General features: G+C 38.2%; 1 protein-coding gene and 1 long non-coding RNA gene across 4 annotated transcripts in view; one reads left to right on the plus strand and one right to left on the minus strand.

The window, feature by feature from the left end:
- The window catches only part of LOC133632100 (uncharacterized), a 222,594-nt gene extending 202,144 nt beyond the window's left edge, over positions 1-20,450 (plus strand). Inside the window, exons 2-3 of one of the 2 annotated variants that reach the window (XR_009821657.1) lie at positions 20,169-20,250; positions 20,306-20,450. This is a non-coding gene — a long non-coding RNA (uncharacterized LOC133632100). The remainder of the gene's footprint in view (positions 1-20,168; positions 20,251-20,305) is intronic. The other variant, XR_009821656.1, reaches the window with a different exon arrangement.
- The window catches only part of LOC133632087 (protein unc-13 homolog C), a 321,103-nt gene that overhangs the window by 216,301 nt on the left and 79,582 nt on the right, over positions 1-25,220 (minus strand). For both annotated transcript variants that reach the window (XM_062024332.1, XM_062024326.1), the window contains exons 5-6: positions 12,813-12,891; positions 3,987-4,040 (exon numbers count right to left, since the gene is read on the minus strand). In XM_062024332.1, the coding sequence (XP_061880316.1) occupies positions 3,987-4,040; positions 12,813-12,891 (133 nt within the window). The remainder of the gene's footprint in view (positions 1-3,986; positions 4,041-12,812; positions 12,892-25,220) is intronic.

The raw sequence follows: 25,220 nt of genomic DNA on the forward strand, positions 1-25,220 counted from the left end.
TGTCTGCATTAGCGCTCATAATAACAATATCACTAATACTTAGTTAATATTCAAGTCACAAAATGTAAAAGGAGTATTCTTGGCGCTTTTTGGATGGTTATTTATTTGGTTGTATGGGCACAATAGAGCACCTCCCATTGGCTCCATTGTAAGCAGAGTTTTATGTACAAACCCCGTTTCCATATGAGTTGGGAAATTGTGTTAGATCTAAATATAAACTGAATACAATGATTTGCAAATCCTTTTCAACCCATATTCAATTGAATGCACTACAAAGACAAGATATTTGATGTTCAAACTCATAAACTTTTTTTTTTTTTTCAAATAATAATTAACTTAGAATTTAATGGCTGCAACACGTGCCAAAATAGTTGGGAAAGGGCATGTTCACCACTGTGTTGCATGGCCTTTCCTTTTAACAACACTGAGTAAACGTTTGGGAACTGAGGAGACACATTTTTTAAGCTTCTCAGGTGGAATTATTTCCCATTCTTGCTTGATGTACAGCTTAAGTTGTTCAACAGTCCGGGGGTCTCCATTGTGGTATTTTAGGGTTCATAATGCGCCACACAATTTCAATGGGAGACAGGTCTGGACTACAGGCAGGCCAGTCTAGTACCCGCACTCTTTTACTATGAAGCCACGTTGATGTAACACGTGGCTTGGCATTGTCTTGCTGAAATAAGCAGGGGCGTCCATGGTAACGTTGCTTGGATGGCAACATATGTTGCTCCAAAACCTGTATGTACCTTTCAGCATTAATGGCGCCTTCACAGATGTGTAAGTTACCCATGTCTTGGGCACTAATACACCCCCATACCATCACAGATGCTGGCTTTTCAACTTTGCGCCTATAACTATCCGGATGGTTCTTTTCCTCTTTGGTCCGGAGGACACAACGTCCACTGTTTCCAAAAACAATTTGAAATGTGGACTCGTCAGACCACAGAACACTTTTCCACTTTGTATCAGTCCATCTTAGATGAGCTCAGGCCCAGCGAAGCCAACAGCGTTTCTGGGTGTTGTTGATAAACGGTTTTCGCCTTGCATAGGAGAGTTTTAACTTGCACTTACAGATGTATCGACCAACTGTAGTTACTGACAGTGGGTTTCTGAAGTGTTCATGAGCCCATGTGGTGATATCCTTTACACACTGATGTCGCTTGTTGATGCAGTACAGCCTGAGGGATCGAAGGTCACGGGCTTAGCTGCTTACGTGCAGTGATTTCTCCAGATTCTCTGAACCCTTTGATGATATTACGGACCGTAGATGGTGAAATCCCTAAATTCCTTGCAATAGCTGGTTGAGAAAGGTTTTTCTTAAACTGTTCAACAATTTGCTCACGCATTTGATGACAAAGTGGTGACCCTCGCCCCATCCTTGTTTGTGAATGACTGAGCATTTCATGGAATCTACTTTTATACCCAATCATGGCACCCACCTGTTCCCAATTTGCCTGTTCACCTGTGGGATGTTCCAAATAAGTGTTTGATGAGCATTCCTCAACTTTATCAGTATTTATTGCCACCTTTCCCAACTTCTTTTTCACGTGTTGCTGGCATCAAATTCTAAAGTTAATGATTATTTGCAAAAAAAAAAGTTTATCAGTTTGAACATCAAATATGTTGTCTTTGTAGCATATTCAACTGAATATGGGATGAAAATGATTTGTAAATAATTGTATTCCGTTTATATTTACATCCAACCCAATTTCCCAACTCATATGGAAACGGGCTTTGGGTTATTTACGAGTTAGAATGCATTAAAAAAAATACATCTGTCACTTGTCTTCCATAATGATTGTGAACGATAGGCAAAGATCCCAAAAAAGTGCAGTTCCCTTCTAATAGGAACCAAAAACTAAAAGTTTGCACAAATACAAACCATTTAAATAGGGCAGTTGCATGTTCTATTCCCATTGTAACACACGAGTAACAAGTCTTATTTGACCAATCAGTGAAGATCGGCTTTCTTTTAAGGAGGCCTAAATTAAAGAGGAGCCCTTTATGTGTGCATGTTTATTGGTGCATACTTCTCATGAACAAGTACTTATGTAAATAAATCCAAAAGGCGCCTCCTTCAGATACGCACCTTGACTTCCAAACAGTTGATCAGATTGAAAAGATTCACTGTTGAAGGAATTCTGATATAAGGGAAACCATATTTCCAATTTAAGCAATAATGAGTCACAAACTAAGGTTAATGCCGCCCTAATATTTGTCATGACGTACGGACTTCATCATGTTGCCTCTGGGTTTAAAAAGGGTCTGGCATGCAGAGAAAGTGCTCTCTCCTCCCTGCTATAATTCGGCCTCCCCCCCCTGGGAGAGACGAATCGCAATCAATTAATACAGAGACAGCTTTGGAGGTCAACACTGAAGTGTCTCTCACTATTGACTTCGACATCCTGCCTGTCCTCTATTAGCTCAGCCTTCCACGGCTTGCTCGGTTTCTTATTAATAATTGCTAGACATTGTAAAACAAATGGCATGATGGGGGAGTCTTTTTTATTTTAATATCTTGCAGAGAGACAAAGTACAGCCGAGGGAGAGAGGATGTGTGTTCTATATCTGCCAATGGACTTTTTTCACAAGTGAGGGAAAAAAAGGCTTTAGGAGGTGTTTAGAGTAAGATAGGCATACAATAGAATAGGTCACATTAGGTACCAATCAGAGCAACAGGTAGGAGTTAAGCACACGGCACGAGCTTGATAGACAGCCAGTGTGGTCCAGTTCTGATAAAACTGCAACATGTACACTATATTGCCAAAAGTATTTGGCCACCCATCCAAATGATCAGAATCAGATGTCCTAATCACTTTGCCCGTCCACCGTTGTATAAAATCAAGCACTTAAGCATGGAGACTGTTTCTACAAATATTTGTGAAAGAATGGGCCGCACTCAGGAGCTCAGTGATTTCCAGCGTGGAACTGTCATAGGATGCCACCTGAAATTTGGTGGAGGAGGAATTATGGTGTGGGGTTGTTTTTTTAGGAGTTGGGCTTAGCCCCTTAGTTCCAGTGAAAAGAACTTGGAATGCTCCAGGATACCAAAACCTTTTGGACAATGCTATGCTTCCAACCTTGTGGGAACAGTTTGGAGCGGACCCCTTCGTCTTTCAACATGACTGTGCACCAGTGCACAACGCAAGGTCCATAAAGACATGGATGACAGAGTCTGGTGTGGATTAACTTGACTGGCCTGCTCAGAGTCCTGACCTGACCCCGATAGAACACCTTTGGGATGAATTAGAACGGAGACTGAGAGCCAGGCCTTCTCGACCAACATCAGTGTGTGACCTCACCCATGCGCTTTCGGAAGAATGGTCGAAAATTCCTATAAACACACTCCAGCAACCTTGTGGACAGCCTTCCCAGAAGAGTTGAAGCTGTAATAGCTGCAAAAGGTGGACCGACATCATATCGAACCCTATGGGTCAGGAATAGGATGGCACTTCAAGTTCATATGTGAGTCAAGGCAGGTGGCCAAATACTTTTGGCAATATAGTGTATGTTCACTTCTTCCAAGCATACAGGAGCTTCATGCTTGTCGTATGTCCAAACATTAGTTTATTTGCTTGGGACATGCTTAACAAATTACACGTGAACAAGTCAACGAGTCTGAAAAGGAGTAGGAAGAAGCATAGCTTATTTATTCTTGTCCCCCTATGCAGTTAGAATGTTCATTTCCTGTGTTGTAATGTATCTTTTGTTCCTCTCAGGCCTAAGTTGTATCGTTTACATAAAACAGAGCTGTCACCTAGGATATTCCTCATTTTATTTTGTAGCCACTGTGTTTGTAACAATGTAATGCTTAACACTCAACCATAAAGGCTGCAACAAACAGGCCATGTATAAAAATGTCTTCCAGAATAATCACCTCCAGAGGTTCCTCAGTTCCCCTCCAAGGAACCTCATCTGACCCGCAATAGAGCCGGGCTGTAACTGAACATAAAGGCCAAACGTGCATGCTTGGTTATACTCACCAAGTCCTCGTTATTTAGGGTGGAGCGGTTCACCAGAGCGAACGAGATGCCTGCCTTTCGAGCAGTGAGGGTCTGAGAGCAGAAGTGGAACAAGGCAGATGATGGTGATGAGGAGGAGGAGGAGGAAGAAGAGGGAGAGAGAAATCCAATGACCTATTTTAGAGTTTGCTGCAATTTTTCACAGCCACAAAATGGATTTGAACTTTGAACACAGGAAAATCAACTGCAATTTCAGCTTGGGATATATCATAATATTCATAACATTTGCTATTAAGTTAAAACTTAGACTACGTTTACACTGCAGGCCATGGTGGCCCAAATCGAATTTTTTCGTAATCTGATTTTTTACACTGCAAGTAAAATGTGACCTTTATCAGATTCCAGTGTAAACACGCACATGCCGTAATGTGGCCCCAATGTGGCCTCGACGTCACTTGCATGCCCAGTTCGATAAAGTCAAAACAAAGGAAGTTGGCCCATTTCCGTAAATGAGCAAAAAGTCACTATTACTACAAAATAAAACAAAAGTTGCCACCATAGATGGAGTCGCCACACCTTTAAAATTAGTGTTTTTTTTACATGAAAAAAAATTAAAGTAACAGATTTGTAATTAATTAATAATAATAATTTTAATAGTATTAAATTAGTAATACATTTGGAGTAAGAATGGCATTGGTCCTCTTTTCCCGTGTACAGTAATGCACTGTAAAAACAATGGCCACAGATTTTACGGTAAAAACAAACAAAAAAATGGCAGCTCACTTTGTTGCTGTAAAATTAACAGCTGTGCCAATTTTTACCATTTACGGTAATGCACTGTCAAAAACAAGGACTGTGAATTTTACGGTAAAAAAATAAAAAAATGGCAGCTCAGTCGCCAACATTTTTATGTAAATATAACATTGGTTATTTTTTCTTCTATTTACAGTGTCGCATTGTAAAAATCACGGCCCTGGTTTTACGGTAATAAAAAGTGGTCCGTGGTCAGAATTTTACTGTATTTAATTTTACTGTACCCCAAAACATTTACCGTACTTACACTGTAAAAATGTATGAATATTTTTATGGCTGTTAAGTCGAGGCAATACGGACATCATACGATAGCTTTATTTTTCAACTCACTTACGTAAACAACTTACGCAATGTACGTAACATGTAAGCAAATACGCCCGACCCTTCAACAATCGCTATTCCTTCGGAATCCAAATATATATTCATATATTACAAACAGCCTATTATTTGTGCATTATTTACTAGTGATGCACCGGGAATACGCCTGCCGAAAAAAAGACTTTGCTCACTGAAATCGGCCGGATGTTGCGATCAAGTATCCACTTCCGATGGCGGGCTGCGTCTTTCCCCGCGCACACGAATGACGTAGCTCGCACAAACGTGACGAAAAAGTTGCATTCGGGTCGCATTTCCGTTTAGACTGAAGTCAAATTTGAAAAACTCAGATTCCAGTCGGATTTAGACTACCTTTTCATGTGAAAATATCAGATTTGAAGCACTTTGGACTGGAGCATTTTAATTATTATATATTGATTATTTGGCGTACACCTAGATCAGACCTGGGCAAATTAATGGCCAGGTGCGGCCCGTTAAGCTTTTCAATCTGGCCCGCCGGACATTCCCAAATAATTTTTGTAGATGTTTAAGATGGAAAGTGTAGCTGCCATTATGATGTGCAGTGATGTTTTCTAATGATCGTAAGTCTTCAACTATACAAAGTGTTTCAATGGTTGGAATCTGCGCTGATGGATGATATATTAGTTACTATGGTAATCTAGGCAAGGCAAGGCAAGGCAACTTTATTTGTATAGCGCTTTTCATACACAAGGCAGACTCAAAGTGCTTCACAGACAACAAAGTGAAATGAAAGAAAATAAAAGCAAAATTAAAATGCAGACAATAAAAATAAGAACAGTGCAGACGTTAAAAGTTAAAAGATTAAAAGATTTAGCTGAAAGCTAAGGTGAACATAAAAGTCTTCAGTCTAGTTTTAAAAGTAGTGAGAGTTGGGGAGAGTCTGACATCTTCAGGAAGTTTATTCCAGCTATGTGTTGCATAGTGACTGAATGATGATCTCCCTTGATTTGAGTTTACTCTGGGAACCGCTAACAAATTGGTCTCAGAAGATCTTAGTGATCTAGAGGGCGTATATAGTGGGAGCATATCGGTGATATACTTGGGCCCTAGACCATGTAGTGATTTATATGTGAGCAGGAGGATTTTGAAATCTATTCTCTGATGTACAGGGAGCCAATGTAAGGATTTAAGAATTGGTGTAATGTGCTCACATTTTTTGGTCTTTGTTAGAACTCTAGCAGCAGCGTTCTGAACAAGCTGTAGCTGCCTGACAGTTTTTTTGGGAAGACCTGCAAGGAGACCATTACAATAGTCTAGCCTACTGGTAATAAAGGCATGTACAAGTTTTTTCTAAGTCTTGAGCTGACATGAGCCCTCTAAGTCTTTTTACATTTTTGAGGTGATAGTAGGCCGATTTTGTTACTGATTTGATGTGACTGTCGAAATGTAAATCAGAATCTAAAATAACCCCAAGATTTCTGGCTTTATCTATCTAATTAGTTACTGTGGTAATCTAATTAGTTACTATGGTCATCTAATTAGTTACTATGGTCATCTAATTAGTTACTATGGTAATAATGTACGTCACAGCAGCTCAGACGCGGCACCAAACAGTGTGGGTGGGAAGCGTTTCCACAGAAGCGGAAGGAGATTTTCACAACAAAGATCTAAAGCTTAGTGATGTATCAGATATATCAGATTGTAGGTGGGTTTATTTTGTACCCTTCGCGTTCATATTTCACTGTTTGTTGCATTTTTGTTGCGTTTCACTTGATTGTAAAATATTTAAATCAAAAGGGGGTGTGTTGTTCATATTTTGTCAATATTCAGTGTTTTATCGTTCATAGAAAAATGTAAAATTCCATTACGTTTTTTAAGGCGGTCTGTCATAACGTTTTTAGCATTCAATCAGACATTATTGTGAGGTTTTGTATTAGTGTTCCTAAAAATAGATATACAGGCCCCCAGACACATTGTTTTCTCTAAATGTGGCCCCCGGGTCAAAATAATTGCCCAGGCCTGACCTAGATGGTACCACACGTGCCACAGTTTAAGAATCCCTGCCTTAGTTTAAAAGACATGCAGTACATACATTTTGTTTCTGTCAAAATGAAATGAACGGAAACAACTTTATTGTTGCATGCTATTTCCAGGGTTCCGCATTAAATGATATGGCGGGCCAGATCTGGCCCCCCGGTTCTTAGAGGTTCCACTGTATTGATCAACTTGAGTAGCAATAAGAAATAAACTTACCAAAGCCTGTGATTCCCAGGAGGGCCGCAAAGTAAGAATGAAAGAGATACAAAAAAAATCAGACAAGTTGTAAAAGGTTCAATACGACTGAAAGCACTAACAGCAGAGTTATTATATTTATATTCCGTCTTTAACTGCCATGCAGGACTGCTGCTCTTTGATAGCTCGTCGTCATTCAGCCATTGAGGGCATGATTTTTGTTGTCGTTTTTCTATCCGTTCATGCACTAAATACAAACGTATTACTCGACTGCAGTCATGCTTGACTTTCTTTTTTTTTTCTTCTTTTTTTTTTTACCCCCCTTCAGCTCTCAGTCGGGTGAAGTTTGTTCTGCTGTTTGCTCTGCACATTTATTTGTCACACAGAAACACAAAGACGGACACGTATATGAGTGACTGACTCACATCTTCACCAGCACAAACACACGCCAAAGGACGCACAGATACAGTATATATATATATATATATATATATATATATATATATATATATATATATATATATATATATATATATATATATACACACGTGAAAAGTGATGGCTTTCAAATAAATATCCATTGAGTATTTTAACCCATTCTGGAGGAAGTTAGGCGACACAAACACGGACTGCAGACGGCGGACATTAAGAACCGCATCGCTCTTTACCACCACCCTCTTTGTGTGTGCAGCCCAGTTATGGTAAAGATCCATGTGGAGGAGCCATGGAGGACGGCGAAGGGACCTCTACATGAACTCTTGAGCGTTGATGTAAGTTTACCAACATGCACCGGCACTGCTGAGGTTGCTGCAGGCAATACCATGTGACCCTAGATCGGATCTGATCGTCTGCTTTGTGGATCAATTTCCATCTTCATATTTTTTCTTGCTTATGCAACTTTGCTCCGTCGCTATGTGGATGCTGTTCATTCTGATCAAAAGCTGCTGCTGCTGCTGCCCTGAAGCAATCATACAGCAAATGGGGCGAGGGAGGTGGGGCGACATTGACAAAGGAGAGGGATGACGAAGGAGGGGGGGTGGTGGAGGGTGTATAAGGGGAGGGGGGGGACGACCACCAACTATTTTGATGACTTCATCCCATGTGTAAAAGGCTTGTCGGGCGTCACTTTTACATGATTTAAAAGCCTCGCACCGTTAAATCAGAAGTCAATCAAGTCTCTCCCATATATTTTTGGGTTGAGTTGTCAACATTTCACATTAAATCCAAAACATCAAAAAAATGTCCCAAAAAATTACATCGGCTGTGTAAGCTGAAATCTGACAACTCACGGAAAAATATCACCCAAAGCCGTCATGGGTATGTGTAGGAATAGCAAAATACCAGGGGTGTAACGGTACATGTAATCGCATCAAGTTATTGATGAAGAACGGGAAGTAACTGCCTCGCCGTTTAAACAAATACAGTTAAAATGGCCCCGTGCCTAGGTGGATCTCCCGTGAGAGAAAGTGGGTAAAGTCTGCTGAAAATGATGGAAAGCGTCACTTTACATCGCAACTGTGGTCAAAGTTGGATTGATTGATTGATTGAGACTTTTATTAGTAGGTTGCACAGTGAAGTACATATTCCGTACAATTGACCACTAAATGGTAACACCCGAATAAGTTTTTCAACTTGTTTTAAGTCGGGGTCCACTTAAATTGATTGCCACAAAACACATTTTAACATATTATAGACAAAATGTAAGTTTTAATTATCATAAAACCTGTCATTATTAATTGGCATTAGTGCATGGACTTGGGGTAAGGTCTCTCTAATGACGCCTATGTTTCGTTTTAATCAAAAGTTCCTTGAACGCACCACAGTTGTTCTATGTTATAATGCCCCAAATACTGTATTTTTACCTTTCTTTTATCACCTCATCCTGGTTCTTATATGCTGTTGCGGTTTGTAAATGCATAAAAGTGAGCTTTAAAGATGATGTAATGTTGAGTGAACAGTGAAGTGTTCATGTTGGATTTTCTACTACCAGATCGAATGAACCATTTTGCATTTTTGCAATGCGGTATAGGTTGTGTTGCACATTCTTAATTTGATTAAAAACTGTCTTTTTTATTGAACTTTGACAGCAAAAAAAGAAGTTCAATTTAAAAATACAAATCTAATTCACACTGCTTAAACTGCTAAATTGCACTTAAAGATTGTTGTAGTTAACTTTAAAAAAAAAAAAAACGGTAGAAACTATCATATACTATGTAATAAAAAAAAGTATTCATTTATTTCAAACCGAACCATAGCCTTAAATTCAAACATTGTACCAAACAGTAATTATGGCGTACCGTTACACCCCAACGTAATATACCGTAAAATTCCAAAAAGATTAAAATAAAAATATAACAGTAAGACAACAACCCATACTTACCAAGACAATGTTGGTTTTTAATTTAATGAGAGATATGGACAAATACAGCATCAACTCATGTGGTTCACTGTGATACAAAACATTCATCAGCATCTACTGCATGTGCATGACATCAAGTATTACTAAGCATTCAAATGCACCTCGACTAGAACCTCCAAATTGTTAAAAAATAAATGAGCATTAACGGACATAACTGTCTGGTACATGATGATGAAAAAACATACGGTGCACAGGACAAAACACGTGCTGCACGTCATGGACAAACGAGTACAAACGGACATTGATAGTATTTGGCATCAGGGCACGTTGACGTCATCGCGAGGCAGCGACCGTGTGCTAGTAAAGTGGGCCGCGCCTCAACAGGCGTGACTGTCGGATATGTTATGACACTTTATGTGCCAATAAGTAAATAAATAAATAAAACGGGGTGCGCAGCGTCACTGGGTTGCAAAGTCAAACATTCTCTCCTGGATCATTAATCACACATGAGAACTCGCAATGTAGCCCCGATGCTTTCATCATAAATATTTTTTTTTTGGTATAATTAGCTTAACCACCATCCCAATAATGCAGTACTTGAATAATTTAAACCTACTGCATTTCCTCAGATAGTGGACTACTCTCGAATAGACTACTGTTTGTTTCCAAATCAATCAAAAACAATAATATTTGCTTCCCATAGTTGGCTGGTAGATGTCTTCACACACATCTCCTACAGAGAAAACATGGCATCTGTAAAGCTGAAGTTTATGTTGGAGTTGAACATTAAAGTACTTACTATGCCTAAGTCAATAAACACTAGTCACCACTACATGAGGAAATGTGTACATTTGAACACATTACTGTAGTCCCTGCAAAGGAACCGGTTTGATTCCAGTCCATCAGGTTGATTTAGAGCTCAGATTTGTATGTTATCTTTACAATTTGAGCGATACTTACTATTCTTAATCGTTCTTAAAAACATTCTGGGATTATTATATCCCACTGTTTGGGGTGTCCTACATTTTTTACATGGTCAAAAGGCTTTGGAAGACATGCATGAATTAAGAAAATATCGTAATATCGATATAATTTATTTCACGTTAAAATGACCAAACGCCGCTTATTTGTTGTGTTCCTTGTTCTCCCCCGCCCTTTTGTATTATTTTCACAGCTATGTTATTTATTTTACGTCGAAATAATATTTTTCTGTTTTATTTATGTTATGTAATTCTGTACTACTTAAACAGTTTCTTTTCTGTGCTATTAATACCCATCTCAACTAACTGGTTAATAAAAGTGCCACTGACTGTTTACAGTACAGTTGTCATTCATTTCAATTTCACTGAATTATTGCTCAAAAATTAATATCTTTATATGTATACTTTCACCGGAAAATACATCGAGATATATATATCGAATATCGAGTTTAATTAAGAATATATTGAGATATACTTTTTCGTCCTTATCGCCCAGCCCTAGTGTATATATAATATGTAAATATTACATATATGTTATATTTTATATTGCTACTATGGTACAGATTTAGTTTCTACCTGCATTATCCTTTCCATACTTACCTATTCCATCCTTTGTAACTGAGCTACTGTGTGGAACAATTTCCCTTGTGGATCAATAAAGTTTGTCTAAGTTTAAGTCTAATAAAGTAATGGGTATATGACGCCTAAGTGAGTGTACTGTCCACTCACTACCTGCATTGATCCTGTGTTGGCGTTTCATAACGGTCATCTGCTTGATTTAAAAAGTCATTACATTTGACCTGCAAATACAATAAATAGTTAGCAAATATAATTGTTTTCGGGTCATTTTTAACAAAGAGCGGCGCAGAAGGAATATGAAATGCCCAGCTCTGCTCAATGAGCCCAATAGTAAACCTTATTTGGCGCTAGAAAAGCAAAATCATCCCACATTTGGAATTTTTTAATTTTTATTAGTTCTCTTTAGATCAGGGGTGTCAAACGTACGGCCTGCGGGCCTAAACCGGCCTGCGAACAGGTTTTAGCCGGCCCGCAGGATGAGTTAGTATAAGTATAAAAAGTATAAAAATTAGCCAAAATTTTTGAATGAAAGAAACATCTGTTCTAAATGTGTCCACTAAATGTTGCAATAGCAATTCTTTGTATAATTTTAGATGATGCTACATATGCAAAAAAAAATAAAACACATGATGTTAGTACATCAGTCGAGGAAAATGAGCAAACTACATAAATAACATCCTGTAATTTCATTTTGATATTATCTTTTTATCTTGATAGATTGAAAATTAACACCAGTGAGTTGACTGATGAACATTATTACATAATTTATTCAGAAAGTAAAAATAACGACAAATATAGATAGAATACTATTAACCGCAACATGTAAGTGTAAACAAAACTAAACAATATTATGATTTGTACATTTTCAGAATGTGCTTGTTCTATTTTTAAACAAAGAAAACAATCTGAAGTTGTCTTTATCTTTAAGTAATCGTGCCGTGACTTTACCAGTCCGGCCCACTTGGGAGTAGATTTTTCTCCATGTGGCCCCCCATCTAAAATGAGTGTGACACCCCTGATTTAGATCAATGTTAGAGACAAAAAGTTAAAGTTAAAGTACCAATGATTGTCACACCCACACACGAGGTGTGGCGAAATTATTCTCTGCATTTGACCCATCACCCTTGATCACCCCCTGGGAGGTGAGGGGTGATTTAACCCCCAATTCCAACCCTTGATGCTGAGTGCCAAGCAGGGAGGTAATGGGTCCCATTTTTATAGTCTTTGGTATGACTGATGTCAGATGCGACTCTTCCAACTTATTTTACTACGAGCTGTCACTTCTGATAAACAAAGTTTGGTAAGGGACACAGCAGCTGTACTGGCCATGTGTTCTTTTTCTTAAAGCGACAGTTTTTGTTTACAGGGTCTACATTCAACAGTCATTTCTCAACTTTTCACATCAAACCCGATTAAGGACCTGTAGAATTGTATCAGGTGGCCAGTAAAGCACACAATCCTTTTTATTGCCGTCTTCAGCGCATACTCACACAGCGCGGGGGTTACAGCATTGTGCCACAGAGAAAAGGTCACTCGGATGGATTTGACATAAATCACATGCAACCTTGTTTGAGGCAGATGACTCACCAGGTCTCGGACAAGAGGCACTGTCCTCTTGCGGCGTAAATCTGGCATGCTGTCAATACCATAAAGAATACTGCCGGCCCTAGAGAAGCAGACAGATTTAACGTGTATTAATATCGTATAATAATACATTGGTAGACGAGGGCAAGTCGTTGATTTACGTGGCCGACAAACACCATTGATCACACCACCTGTCAGACCTGACTCACCTTTGAATGTGACTTTATATGTGGTGTTGACCACCCTTTTTTAAAAAATCCTTCAAAACCTTCCTGCATCGTGTGGACTGCTATTCTTCTTTGCTCGTTGGTATATAAAGGTGCAAACGTTTACACAAGTACTGCATGGAGATGAGCACAGAGGTGACCATTGCTGCAGTTTTATCAGAACTCAAGAATTTAAAATTGGTGCTCGGACTGCAATGGATGCTACACTGTCCAATCACCTTCCTTCTTCTTAAGTTAACGGGTGAGTTATTGTCTCTTCTTTGCCCATATTTGCGAACCAACACATGTGGGACAACATTGTTTCGTGGTTCAGGAACAAAAAGCAGAAGTTAGGTTTTAGAAAGGAATCTGTTTTTGATTCTACTGCTTTTTTTAAGTAATTATTTTATGTACTTTTCAAATATTCACCCGGTGTTTTGGCTTTATAGTGGAATTTATCAAATTATTGACGCCTTTATAGTTTTTTGGGAATTTTGCTTATTGTTCACAATCATTACGAAAGACATGATGACTTGTCAGGTACAAAACTTTACCTTACTAGCCTATATACCAGGGGTCACCAACGCGGTGCCCGCTGGCACCAGGTAGCCCGTAAGGACCAGATGAGTAGCCCGCCGGCCTGTTCTAAAAATATCTGAAATAGCAGCACTAACCAGTGAGCTGCCTCTATTTTTTAAATTGTATTTATTTACTAGCAAGCTGGTCTCGCTTTGCCCGACATTTTTAATTCTAAGAGAGACAAAACTCAAATAGAATTTGAAAATCCAAGAAAATATTTCACTTGTTTAAATAAATTCATACATTTTTTTACTTTGCTCCTTATAACTTTCAGAAAGACAATTTTAGAGAAAAAATACAACCTTAAAAATGATTTTAGGATTTTTAAACACATATACCTTTTTACCTTTTAAATTCCTTCGTCTTCTCTCCTGACAATTTAAATCAATGTTCAAGTAAAAAAAAATGTTTTATTGTAAAGAATAATACATACATTTTAATTTAATTCTTCATTTTAGCTTCTGTTTTTTCGACAAAGAATATCTGTGAAATATTTCTTCAAACTTATTATAATTAAAATTCAAAAAAATTAATCTGGCAAATCTAGAAAATCTGTAGAATCAAATTTAAATCTTATTTCAAAGTCTTTTGATTTTCTTTTAAAATTTTTGTTCTGGAAAATCTAGAAGAAATAATGATTTGTCTTTGTTAGAAATATAGCTTTTTTTGTTATATATTGTTTGTTATATATTCTAACAAAGTGTAGATTGGATTTTAACCTATTTAAAACATTTAATCAAAATTCTAAAATTAATCTTAATCAGGAAAAATGACTAATGATGTTCCATAAATTCTTTTTTAAAGTTTTTCTCTTCTTTTTTTCGGTTGAATTTTGAATTTTAAAGAGTCGAAATTGAAGATAAACTATGTTTCAAAATTAAATTGTCATTTTTTTCGTGTTTTCTCCTCTTTTAAACCGTTCAATTAAGTGTAAATATAATTAATTATTAATAATAACATAGAGTTAAAGGTAAATTGAGCAAATTGGCTATTTCTGGCAATTTATTTAAGTGTGTATCAAACTGGTAGCCCTTCGCATTAATCAGTACCCAAGAAGTAGCTCTAGGTTTCAAAAAGGTTGGTGACCCCTGCTATATACATTACCATTTATAAATACGGCTTTATATACATGAAGAAAGTATATATGTAATGTAGTAACCGGCACATTTATAATAACATGTGATATTCATGTATTTTGGCACATTCATTTCAAAAACGCATCACACACTGCAAAAACTGAAATCTAAGTAAGATGAAATCTCTCAAATAAGTGTGATATTTGCTTATTTTCTGTCTGATAAGATCATTCTTCTCACTAAGCAGATTTTATGTTAGAGTGTTTTACTTGTTTTAAGTGTTTTGGTCCTAAATGATCTCAGTAAGATATTATAGCTTGTTGCTGAGATTTTATGACCTATATTGAGTAAAACATGCTTGAAACTAGAATATCAACTGTTGCAAAGCTGTGTCATCAACACTCACAAGTATGAAACTACTTTTTTAAAGTAATAATTTCTTACTTCAAGCATGAAAAAAAAAATCATGATGCCGAGCGCATATCATTATGTCAAGATAATGGCACTAGCATTTACTTAATTTAAGAATATTTTTCAACATATTGAGCAAAATGGTCTCATTTTTTTTCTACCAAGAAGAGTGCACTTATTAGTGAGAATATACTTATTTTAAGCTATTTTTGGGTTCATTGAAGTTAGCTAATTTTACTTGTTTTGGAAAGTCTTGACAAGCCAAAATTTCTTGTTCTATTGGCAGATAATTTTGGTTAGTTCAAATAAAATACCCCTCATTTTTGTACTTTTTTTTCTTGTTTTTGAACACTGACTTTTTGCAGTGCAGCGTTCACTTTTTTTCAACATCACTGATTATTACTCACTGCAGACTTCATGGTAGCCGACAAACATAATAACACACCACACACTGAACAAGGTCTGCTGTCACTAGGATGTCAACTGCTAGGATGTTTATATATTACCATTTAGATGAAGGATAATGTAATGTACATATTTATTTAATTACAGACAGACATAATTTTGCATTACTTAATTGTTCATTTTGTTAATATCAGAGTCCGTTCTGCAAAAAGGTCATCCCCAGAAGCACACATCTTATGGACAGGGACCCACAGTTAAAATATACATCATCGTATAATGTACAAAATACAGTACAATACATTTAAAAATCCACCCACCAAATATCCATTTACAATTTCATTTCTAAATAAAAAAGGAATCTTTAAATCCACCAAATCAGTCTCAATATCCTATCATTAAAATTTGATTAAAGGGTTGCATCTTGAAGATCGCTGATAATCTCAACATACATACAGAGGTCAAGACCAAAATTATGCGACTAATGTGAATTCCTCAACCATAAGAGGTGTGCTAAATGTACTAAGCATAACGACACAATAAATTTAGCTTAAAACGCTTTTTAAAAATGTTTAGAGAATGTAATTATTTTATAGCGCTATCAATCTCAATCCAGATCTTTAGGCCTCTCCAGGCTATACTAAAGCTTGTACACTTTTGATGACGATTTTTCCCTCTTAATAAAGGTTTACTTCTAGTGTTATATCTATGAGAAGTAGTGGTCATCTCCCGAAGATAAGGGGTTCTGGAACCAAGCGTCTTTTTGTGTCGTTCTCCCCATTTATGGGTCTAAACCGGCTGTCAAAGTGTACCCGCTTGTCTGAATATGTCCTCATCCTTCTGCTGTCTATGTGAGAGGCTTGATTCATGATCTACAATAAAGTTTCACGAGCAAGGAAACGAGGAAGCAGTCATCTCAACATATGCACACACGCTTGTGATCACGTCGCCACTATAAGCGCTTATAATAACATCACTAATACTTGGTTCATTTTCAAGTCACTAAATGTAAAAGGAGTATGGTCGGCGATGTTTGCATGGTTATTTTTTGGGTTTTATGAGCGGAATAGAGGACCTCTATTGGCTTTGCTGTAAGCTGACTTTTATTTAAATTTAATTACGAGTTAGAATGCATGAAAAAAATACATCCATCATGTCTTTCATAATGATTGTGAACGATAGGAAACATTCCCAAAAAAGTGTAGTTCCCCATTAAGGTTCTGCTGTATTCTGTTGACTTTCACTGTAAACAATTACGTGTCTATGGCTATTTTCATTCATCCAGGCCATTGTACTCTCTGGGCATTCAATCGATTGCAACTGGACTGTTAAGATTGTCTTAGAGGACGTTTCACCTCTCAACTGAGCAGGCTTCATCAAATTATGCTCATAGACTTAGATTGGTCAAATCTAGTCTGACTAATCTAAGTAAGTCTATGAGCTAAGATTGGTCAGATCTAGTCTGACTAATCTAAGATCTATGAGCTAGGGGTGGACATATAAATCGATTCACATCCGAATCGCAATTCTTATTCATCCTGATTCATTTTTTTTAAAATATTTGTTTATTGGGTTACTAGCTACATAATTGACTGGAACAGTCAAAAACATCAAGTGCTTTTCTTTTTTTCCCCAACCCCCAACAAGTAACAACAAAAGAACAAAAATACAAAAAATAAACCAAAACAATCATAGTACCGGTAATAATCATAATAATCAAATACATAAATTAGAAAAACAAAAACACACACACAGATATCAACATTAAACCACAGACAGCTGCATTCTTGAATGGCCCCAGAGAGATGCAACAACCAACAAGCAGTGTTGGGACTAACGTGTTACAAAGTAACGCGTTACTGTAACGCCGTTAGTTTCGGCGGTAACTAGTAATCTAACGCGTTATTTTTTATATTCAGTAACTCAGTTACCGTTACTACATGATGCGTTACTGCGTTATTTTACGTTATTTTTTATGTAGTATCGGCTAGAAACTGAAGATCTGAGTGTGTTTTGTGGCAGCGCTGCGGTGGAAAAGAAAAGGCGTACGTGCTTTCTGTGGGTGGGGGCGGGGGGGACTCCCATACGTAGTTGAGGAGCGCAGGGGAGACGTTCCTTCGGGGCTAACAACCTTCACTTTACCCGGAAGTGGTCTTTACAGCTGAGGGTGAATGACGAGGCCGGCGGTTTGTTGCAACTTTGTGACTTTATTGGACGCAGCCATCCACCAAGCTAGAGAGAGCACCTGCACGCACTCACTGTCCCCGCTCCCTCACTTCTCTCGCCCACTCACTCACTGACGTCCCTCACCCACATGCTGTCATATCTTAAAGGGCCACACACACGCACACACATAAACGCGACTATCATAACAACTAACAAGACATCAAGGCGAAGCCAAAAGTCGATTTTTTTAACAAGGAGAAATTCTCAATACTTTTCTTTTGTCGAGCACAAAGAAAATCAAATTTTAGTTAAATGTAAGTTGTGTCTTGGATCAAATATCCTATCTACTTCAAGTTCAAGTTAAAGTGCCATTATGTTGCAGCTATTTAAAATAGTTTTGTCAATTTGTTCTGGCCTGAAATAAATTGGCCTTTGAAACATATCTTTGTCTTTGTGTGTTGTATGTAGAGCACATTGTTTGTGTGTTGTATGTAGAGCACATTGTTTGTGTGTTGTATGTAGAGCACATTGTTTGTGTGTTGTATGTAGACCACATTGTTTGTGTGTTGTATGTAGACCACATTGCTTAGCAGAGTTCAGTGATGCAAATGCATGTCAAGTTGATCAACACATTGTATTATTCTCCAGTGCAATAACAGTACTGAAATGAAGGCTAAAGGGCATTAATGGGAGCTTTTAAAAAATAAAAGAAAAAAAGAAGTAACTAAATAGTTACTTTTCAAAGTAACGCATTACTTTTTGGTGTAAGTAACTGAGTTAGTATCTGAGTTACTTTTGAAATGAAGTAACTAGTAACTATAACTCATTACTGGTTTTCAGTAACTAACCCAACACTGCCAACAAGCATACAAAAGGCTCATAAACAACCCGCATTTCAATTGTGTTTGATTCGGGGTTAATTTACATATTTTATACATCTACACGTTTCTGAAACACACCCCACAGTTCTTGAAACTTTGCAGAACAACCATTCAATGTCAGCTTAATCTTTTCCAGTTTGAGAATATAAAGAACATCTTTATTTCAGTAGGCGCTGTTGCCTTACAATTTAAATTCATCCCGATTCTAAAAAGATTAATAATTTGAAAAAATCTATTAAAAACAAACAAACCCAACAACAAACAAAAAACATATTTTTTAAAAAACAAGAATCAGTTTTAAAAATACTTTGGTAGGCCATTATTAAGCAACAAAAGGGAGCTTTTCTAACCTGTAACCTCTTTTGAAAAAGTTGTATTCTAATTATTATCAAATCGGTTTGAATCGAGACTCCAGTTGAATCTAGAATCGATTCTAAAATCGAATAGTCACCGCATGGGTCTGAATCGAATCGAAACGCGAGGAGCCCAAAGATTCACCCCTCCTACTAGGAGCTGAGATTGGTCAGATCTGTTCATCGTCTCTGAGCATGAAATAATTAAGTCTGCTCAGACAAGTGATTTTGATCCATTGAATCCCCTGAGAACAAATTAATGACCTGTAGTTCCACTTTCTTTGTAAGTGTAGTGTCTTCGTGCATCACAGATATACCGTACGCATATATTTTCCAGACAGGATTAATCAAACTTTAGCCAAACTTGAGTTACAATGTATTTGTTTTACAAGATACACGTATTTATTGTTTTCAAGTAAATTGCTAAGAATAGTGGTAATACTGTAGTTGATTATAAAGTCTGGATCAGGAGAGTAAGAAAATTGGCCCCTCAGAGAATACTGTATAACACAGTCAGGGCCTACCATATTCCCTGAGAAACAGATTGTGTTGAGTTTTCTGCTTAGTCGAAACTCGTTTGACTCTCTCACTGCAGGGAGTAAAAACATCTCTTCACTTTGCCTTTTATATAACTCTTCTTTTTCTCAAGCTGCTGTACCTCACACTTTGAAACCCACATGTCTTTTTTTCACAACTCTGTCATCATGTATGATTATTTCCAGTTAGAAAGAAGCACACATGTAAAACTTTAACACCAAATTAATGGTTTAAATCATTCAGGTCTTGACTGCATGTGTGACTATTACATTTCATGTTTATTAAGCAGTGCTTAGCTAACTGCAACCAATTAATGTTTTACTGCGCTATAAAGTAATTCATGTAAAATATAATATTTATAATACATAAACTCATCGGTAAAAGCATGTTTTTGCACATCCAGTAGTACAGTAGTGCCTCAACTCACGACCACATTACTTTCTACGACCGAGCTCGTAACACAACACACTCGTATCCTCAAAGCTCCGCCCATTGACGTGAAATAAAAACATTGCATTTAGTGCTTGGCTCTTCCAAAACCCCACACTTTTAAAATGTAACTTTTTAAATGTTTTTAAAAAGAAAAACAAACGTTTAGACAATAAATATTGTTGGAAAACATTACAATAGCCTGTACTACAAACAACTACGGTAGTTTTATGGAATATTGTAATAATATTGTTCAGCATTGGAGAGTGGAATTTTGTAGGTATCTCCTATGAGCTGCTTTTCCATCTGGTGATAATAGGAACTAGGTGTGGAGAGGGGCGTGGCCTGCGGGCCTGCCTCGGAGCGGGGTGTGCAAGGACCGGCCTCGAAGACAGCGGCAGGTGAGTAGATTGCCCGGCTGGGCTTTGTTATCTAATCACCTGTCGCCTTTATTAGCAGCAGCCGGAACGAGACAAGTTGTTGGGAGTTGGAGCAGAGCGACACACGCACAGAGCCAGAGAGCAGAGACACGCCGGACTGAAAAGGCCTAATTTGTATATTGCTGAAAAGCAAACGAGACTGGTGTATGACAATAAAAGACTGGCTCAAACCTGTACACCGGGCTCACGAAAGATCTATGGGACTCAGGAGAACCCACTCACCATAGAGAAACTTCCACACTAGGAAATCACTGTTTATGTTCACACGGACTTAAATGAGTGACAGACTGGAGGCAAATGATACAAATGTCTTAGGACCAAAGGTAATGCTCAACTGTCCAGTTTGTTGAATCAGGACAAGACAGAACAAACTGAAACACGCCAAACACACCATCTGCAGCTTCTCAAAGTTTTATGGATAAATGTTCATCATTTGAATGTCTGGGTGTGATCTGCGCTGACGCTACAGTGGGGCTGATTTCCTAGGTCGGCTTCTAACAGGTGTAACATGTTTTCAATGGTTTGTTTCTCTACTTCCCCTCTCATGCACTAGCTTTCTCAGTTCCATGGTTGAAGGGTAGGATCAAAGCTCAAACATGCACGTCCACTGTGGAATCAAAACGTGTGTGTTTTTTATTTTGTAAACGAAGCAGGAATAGTGATGTGTAACAATATATTAACTCTTTATTGTTGAAATGGCACAACCCAGTTAAAAATATTACTTCAACCGATGGTGAAAATGCCCGTGACTCAAGGTATGCTCGCAACATTTCCGCCGCTGGTTGAAGTAGTAATTGTCCCCAACACACAGTCAAGAGATCGACACAATCCTGCCGTTTAACAGCTGAAACTGAGACTCTAAGTGCGAATGACGACCCCCACTAACTCAGAAAAACAAACCATTAAAAACATGTCCCACTGTATGTCAGACTTGGCAAAGTGACGCAACCGTCTTCGGCACACAGTCATGAGATCGACACAATCCTGCCCTTTAACAACCAAAACTGAGAATGTGAGTGTGAAAGGCGAAACTCACCAAATCAGAAAAACAATCCAATAAAAACGTGTCCGGCTGTATAGCAGACTTGACAGTCTGCACCACTCCAAAGCAAAATGCAGCTTCCGCGCCAAAACAACATCCACAAACTGAACATGAATCCAAGAAATAATAGAGAAGCTATCAAACAGTCAGCCAGACATGTTTTAATTTGTTCTTTTATCCTGTCTCTACGAACTGGAAGAGCGAGCATTAGCCTTGGTCACTGGGACTTACGCAGAGATACTTGTCCGTGGCTTTTTGGTGTGTCACTCAAAGAGGTCCGTTTGCAACATAAACAGCAATATCCTAGTTCCTATTGTTGCACTGCAGAGCTAGTTTTGCCAGATCTCACAAGACAAACAAACAACCAGCTTTATGAAAACAAGCCAGAATAATAATCATAATTGGGAACGCTGTAAGGAGAAGAAGCCCGAAGGACACATTGCATAAGTCCGATACCCAAGGTAAATGCTGTACCATATTATTACATTATTTCATAAAACTACTGCAGTTGTTAGCACTCCATTGTATTGTGTGGATTTTCAAACTGTATTTATGATCTAAAAGTTTGGTTTTCTTTTTTTAAAGACATTTTACATGAAAAGTGTGCTGTTTTGGGGACCAAGCACGGTCCTAGGACCAATTGCTGTCGACTATAGAAAGGAAGAGACAATGACTACATCAAGTCCTAGTATCCCAGTGTTTGGGGAGCCGTGATTGCTTTTGTTCGTGTGACATTTAGGTACTCGGTCCCCTCGGCTGTCTCCATCCTCACTCTCGTTGGGGTCAGCGCCGCATCCTTCCCTTGCCGTCCCGCCAGCCTTGCTCCTCTGCCACGAGGCTCTCAGTGGCATCACCTCAACTGTCACTCAAAAGGCTCTCTAATGACCTCAACATCTAGTTTCCAACGCCTCAGCGCTGCTGGAGCTTCCTCCAGCCTTTGTGCCAGCCCCCTCTGCGACATTGGGGGTATGACCCCTGAAGTCGCACAACGTAATAAGCGGAGCGCGGCCCCTGATGAATAGCGAGCTTGGGTCACATACTTTAGCTAATAAGTAGTGGTTGAACATGCGGAGTAGCTTACGATACCGTATAATGTCATTGCGTCGTATAGTAAGAGTATCAATACTGTAACGATACTGGACTATGAGAGCCAAAGATATGATGTATCCTCACAGCTAGACATCTATCAGTCACAGTATAGATTTCTGCTATTACTGTATCAACGCTGTACAGAGAGTTAATACTATACATTGTGATATTTGGTACAAGCCTTAATAGTTGGATGCCGAACAGCAACAGTATTGATGTCTGATCTTGCACTTTTATTTTTCTTTAAAGGCCTACTGAAACCCACTACTACCGACCACGCAGTCTGATAGTTTATATATCAATGATGAAATCTTAACATTGCAACACATGCCAATACGGCCGGGTTAACTTATAAAGTACAATTTTAAATTCCCCGCTAAACTTCCGGTTGAAAACGTCTATAAATGATGACGTATGCGCGTGACGTCAATCGTTGAACCGGAAGTATTGGTACCCCATTGAATCCAATACAAAAAAGCTCTGTTTTCATTTCAAAATTCCACAGTATTCTGGACATCTGTGTTGGTGAATCTTTTGTAATTTGTTTAATGAACAATGAAGAGTGCAAAGAAGAAAGTTGTAGGTGGGATCGGTGTATTAGCGGCTGGCTGTAGCAACACAACCAGGAGGACTTACTTGGATAGCAGACGCGCTAGCCGACGCTCGCCGCCGACCGCACGGATGATAGGGTGAAGTCCTTCGTCCTTCCGTCGATCGCTGGAACGCAGGTGAGCACAGGTGTTGATGAGCAGATGAGGGCTGGCGTAGGTGGAGCGCTAATGTTTTTATCATAGCTCTGTGAGGTCCCGTTGCTAAGTTAGCTTCAATGGCGTCGTTAGCAACAGCATTGTTAAGCTTTGCCAGGCTGGGAATTATTAACTGTGTAGTTACATGTACATGGTTTAATAGTATTGTTGATCTTCTGTCTATCCTTCCAGTCAGGGATTTATTTATTTTGTTTCTATCTGCATTTGAGCCCGATGCTATCACGTTAGCTCAGTAGATAAAGAGCTTCGCCAATGTGTTGTCGTGGAGATAAAAGTCACTGTGAATGTCCATTTCGCTTTCTCGACTCTCATTTTCAAGAGGATATAGTATCCGAGGTGGTTTAAAATACAAATCCGTGATCCACAATAGAAAAAGGAGAAAGTGTGGAATCCAATGAACCCTTGTACCTAAGTTACGGTCAGAGCGAAAAAAGATACGTCCTGCACTGCCTCTCTAGTCCTTCACTCTCACTTTCCTCATCCACGAATCTTTCATCCTCGCTCAAATTAATGGGGTAATCGTCGCTTTCTCTGTCCGAATCTCTCTCGCTGCTGGTGTAAACAATGGTAAAATGTGAGGAGTCCTTCCTCCGGTGACGTCACGCTACTTCCGGTATAGGCAAGGCTTTTTTTTATCAGCGACCAAAAGTTGCGACCTTTATCGTCGTTGTTCTCTACTAAATCCTTTCATCAAAAATATGGCAATATCGCGAAATGATCAAGTATGACACATAGAATGGATCTGCTATCCCCGTTTAAATAAAAAAAAATCATTTCAGTAGGCCTTTAAGAGCAAACGATATGATACATTAAGAGATCAATATTTGCTCCGACTTCTAATAGTTTGACGTTGCACAGCAACAGTATTTATACCTGATGTCTGAGTAGTGTTGTCCCGAGACCAATATTTTGGTACCGGTACCAAAATTATTTCGACACTTTTTGGTACTTTTCTAAATAAAGGGTAACACAAAACATTGCATTATTGGCTTTATTTTAACAAAACAATCTTAGATTACATTAAACATTTGTTTCTTATTGCAAGTTTGTCCTTAAGTAAAATAGTGGACATACGGGACAAGCGGTAGAAAATGGATGGATGGATGGACAAGACAACTTGTGTGTTATTAGTAAGTAAGCAAACAAATGCTCCTAATTTAGCTGCTGATGTATGCAGTAACATATTGTGTCATTTTCCATTCTATTATTTTGTCAAAACTATTAAGGACAAGTGGTAGAAAATTAATTATTAATCTACTTGTTCATTTACTGTTAATATCTGCTTACTTTCTCTTTTAACATGTTCTATCTACACTTCTGTTAAAATGTAATAATCACTTATTTTTCTGTTGTTTGATACTTTACATTAGTTTTGGATGACACCACAAATTTGGGTATCAAACCGATACCAAGTCGTTACAGGATCATACATTAGTCATATTCAAAGTCCTCATGTGTCCAGGGACATATTTCCTAAGTTTATAAACAGAATATACTTTTTTTTTTTAAACGAAAGAAGATTTTGTGATGCCATAAAATATCGACGTAATCATAGTTTTATCGACTTGATATGCTACTGTACTTGGCATCATTACAGTGGATGGTAGGTGTAGATCCACCAATGGCGTTTCTTTACTTTTTGACGCCGGTGAGCTACAGTGTGTAGTAAATCATGTTTAGCTATTCCACGTCGTGCAGGGATGATACTGGTACTTTTTAGAGGCGGTATAGTACCGAAAATTACTCATTAGTATCGCGGTACTATTCTAATACCGGTATACCGTACAACCCTATGTCTGAGTATCACGGTTGTGAGTCAGGATTGCAAGAGTACAGATACCTGTATAAATACTGTACCATGGGTGCCAACGTTAGGATAAATTGCAATATCAGTTTGTAATGTAATTTCCCCATTGTGGGATGAATACAAATCTATCCTATCCTATCCTAATAAATGGAAATCGGACATTAACAATCTCAATACCTGATGTTGGCTGCATTGTAAGAGTAATTGCTATGATACCAGACCTTCT

The sequence above is a fragment of the Entelurus aequoreus genome, linkage group LG02 (assembly GCF_033978785.1).
Source record: "Entelurus aequoreus isolate RoL-2023_Sb linkage group LG02, RoL_Eaeq_v1.1, whole genome shotgun sequence".
In the NCBI taxonomy this organism is placed as follows: domain Eukaryota; kingdom Metazoa; phylum Chordata; class Actinopteri; order Syngnathiformes; family Syngnathidae; genus Entelurus; species Entelurus aequoreus.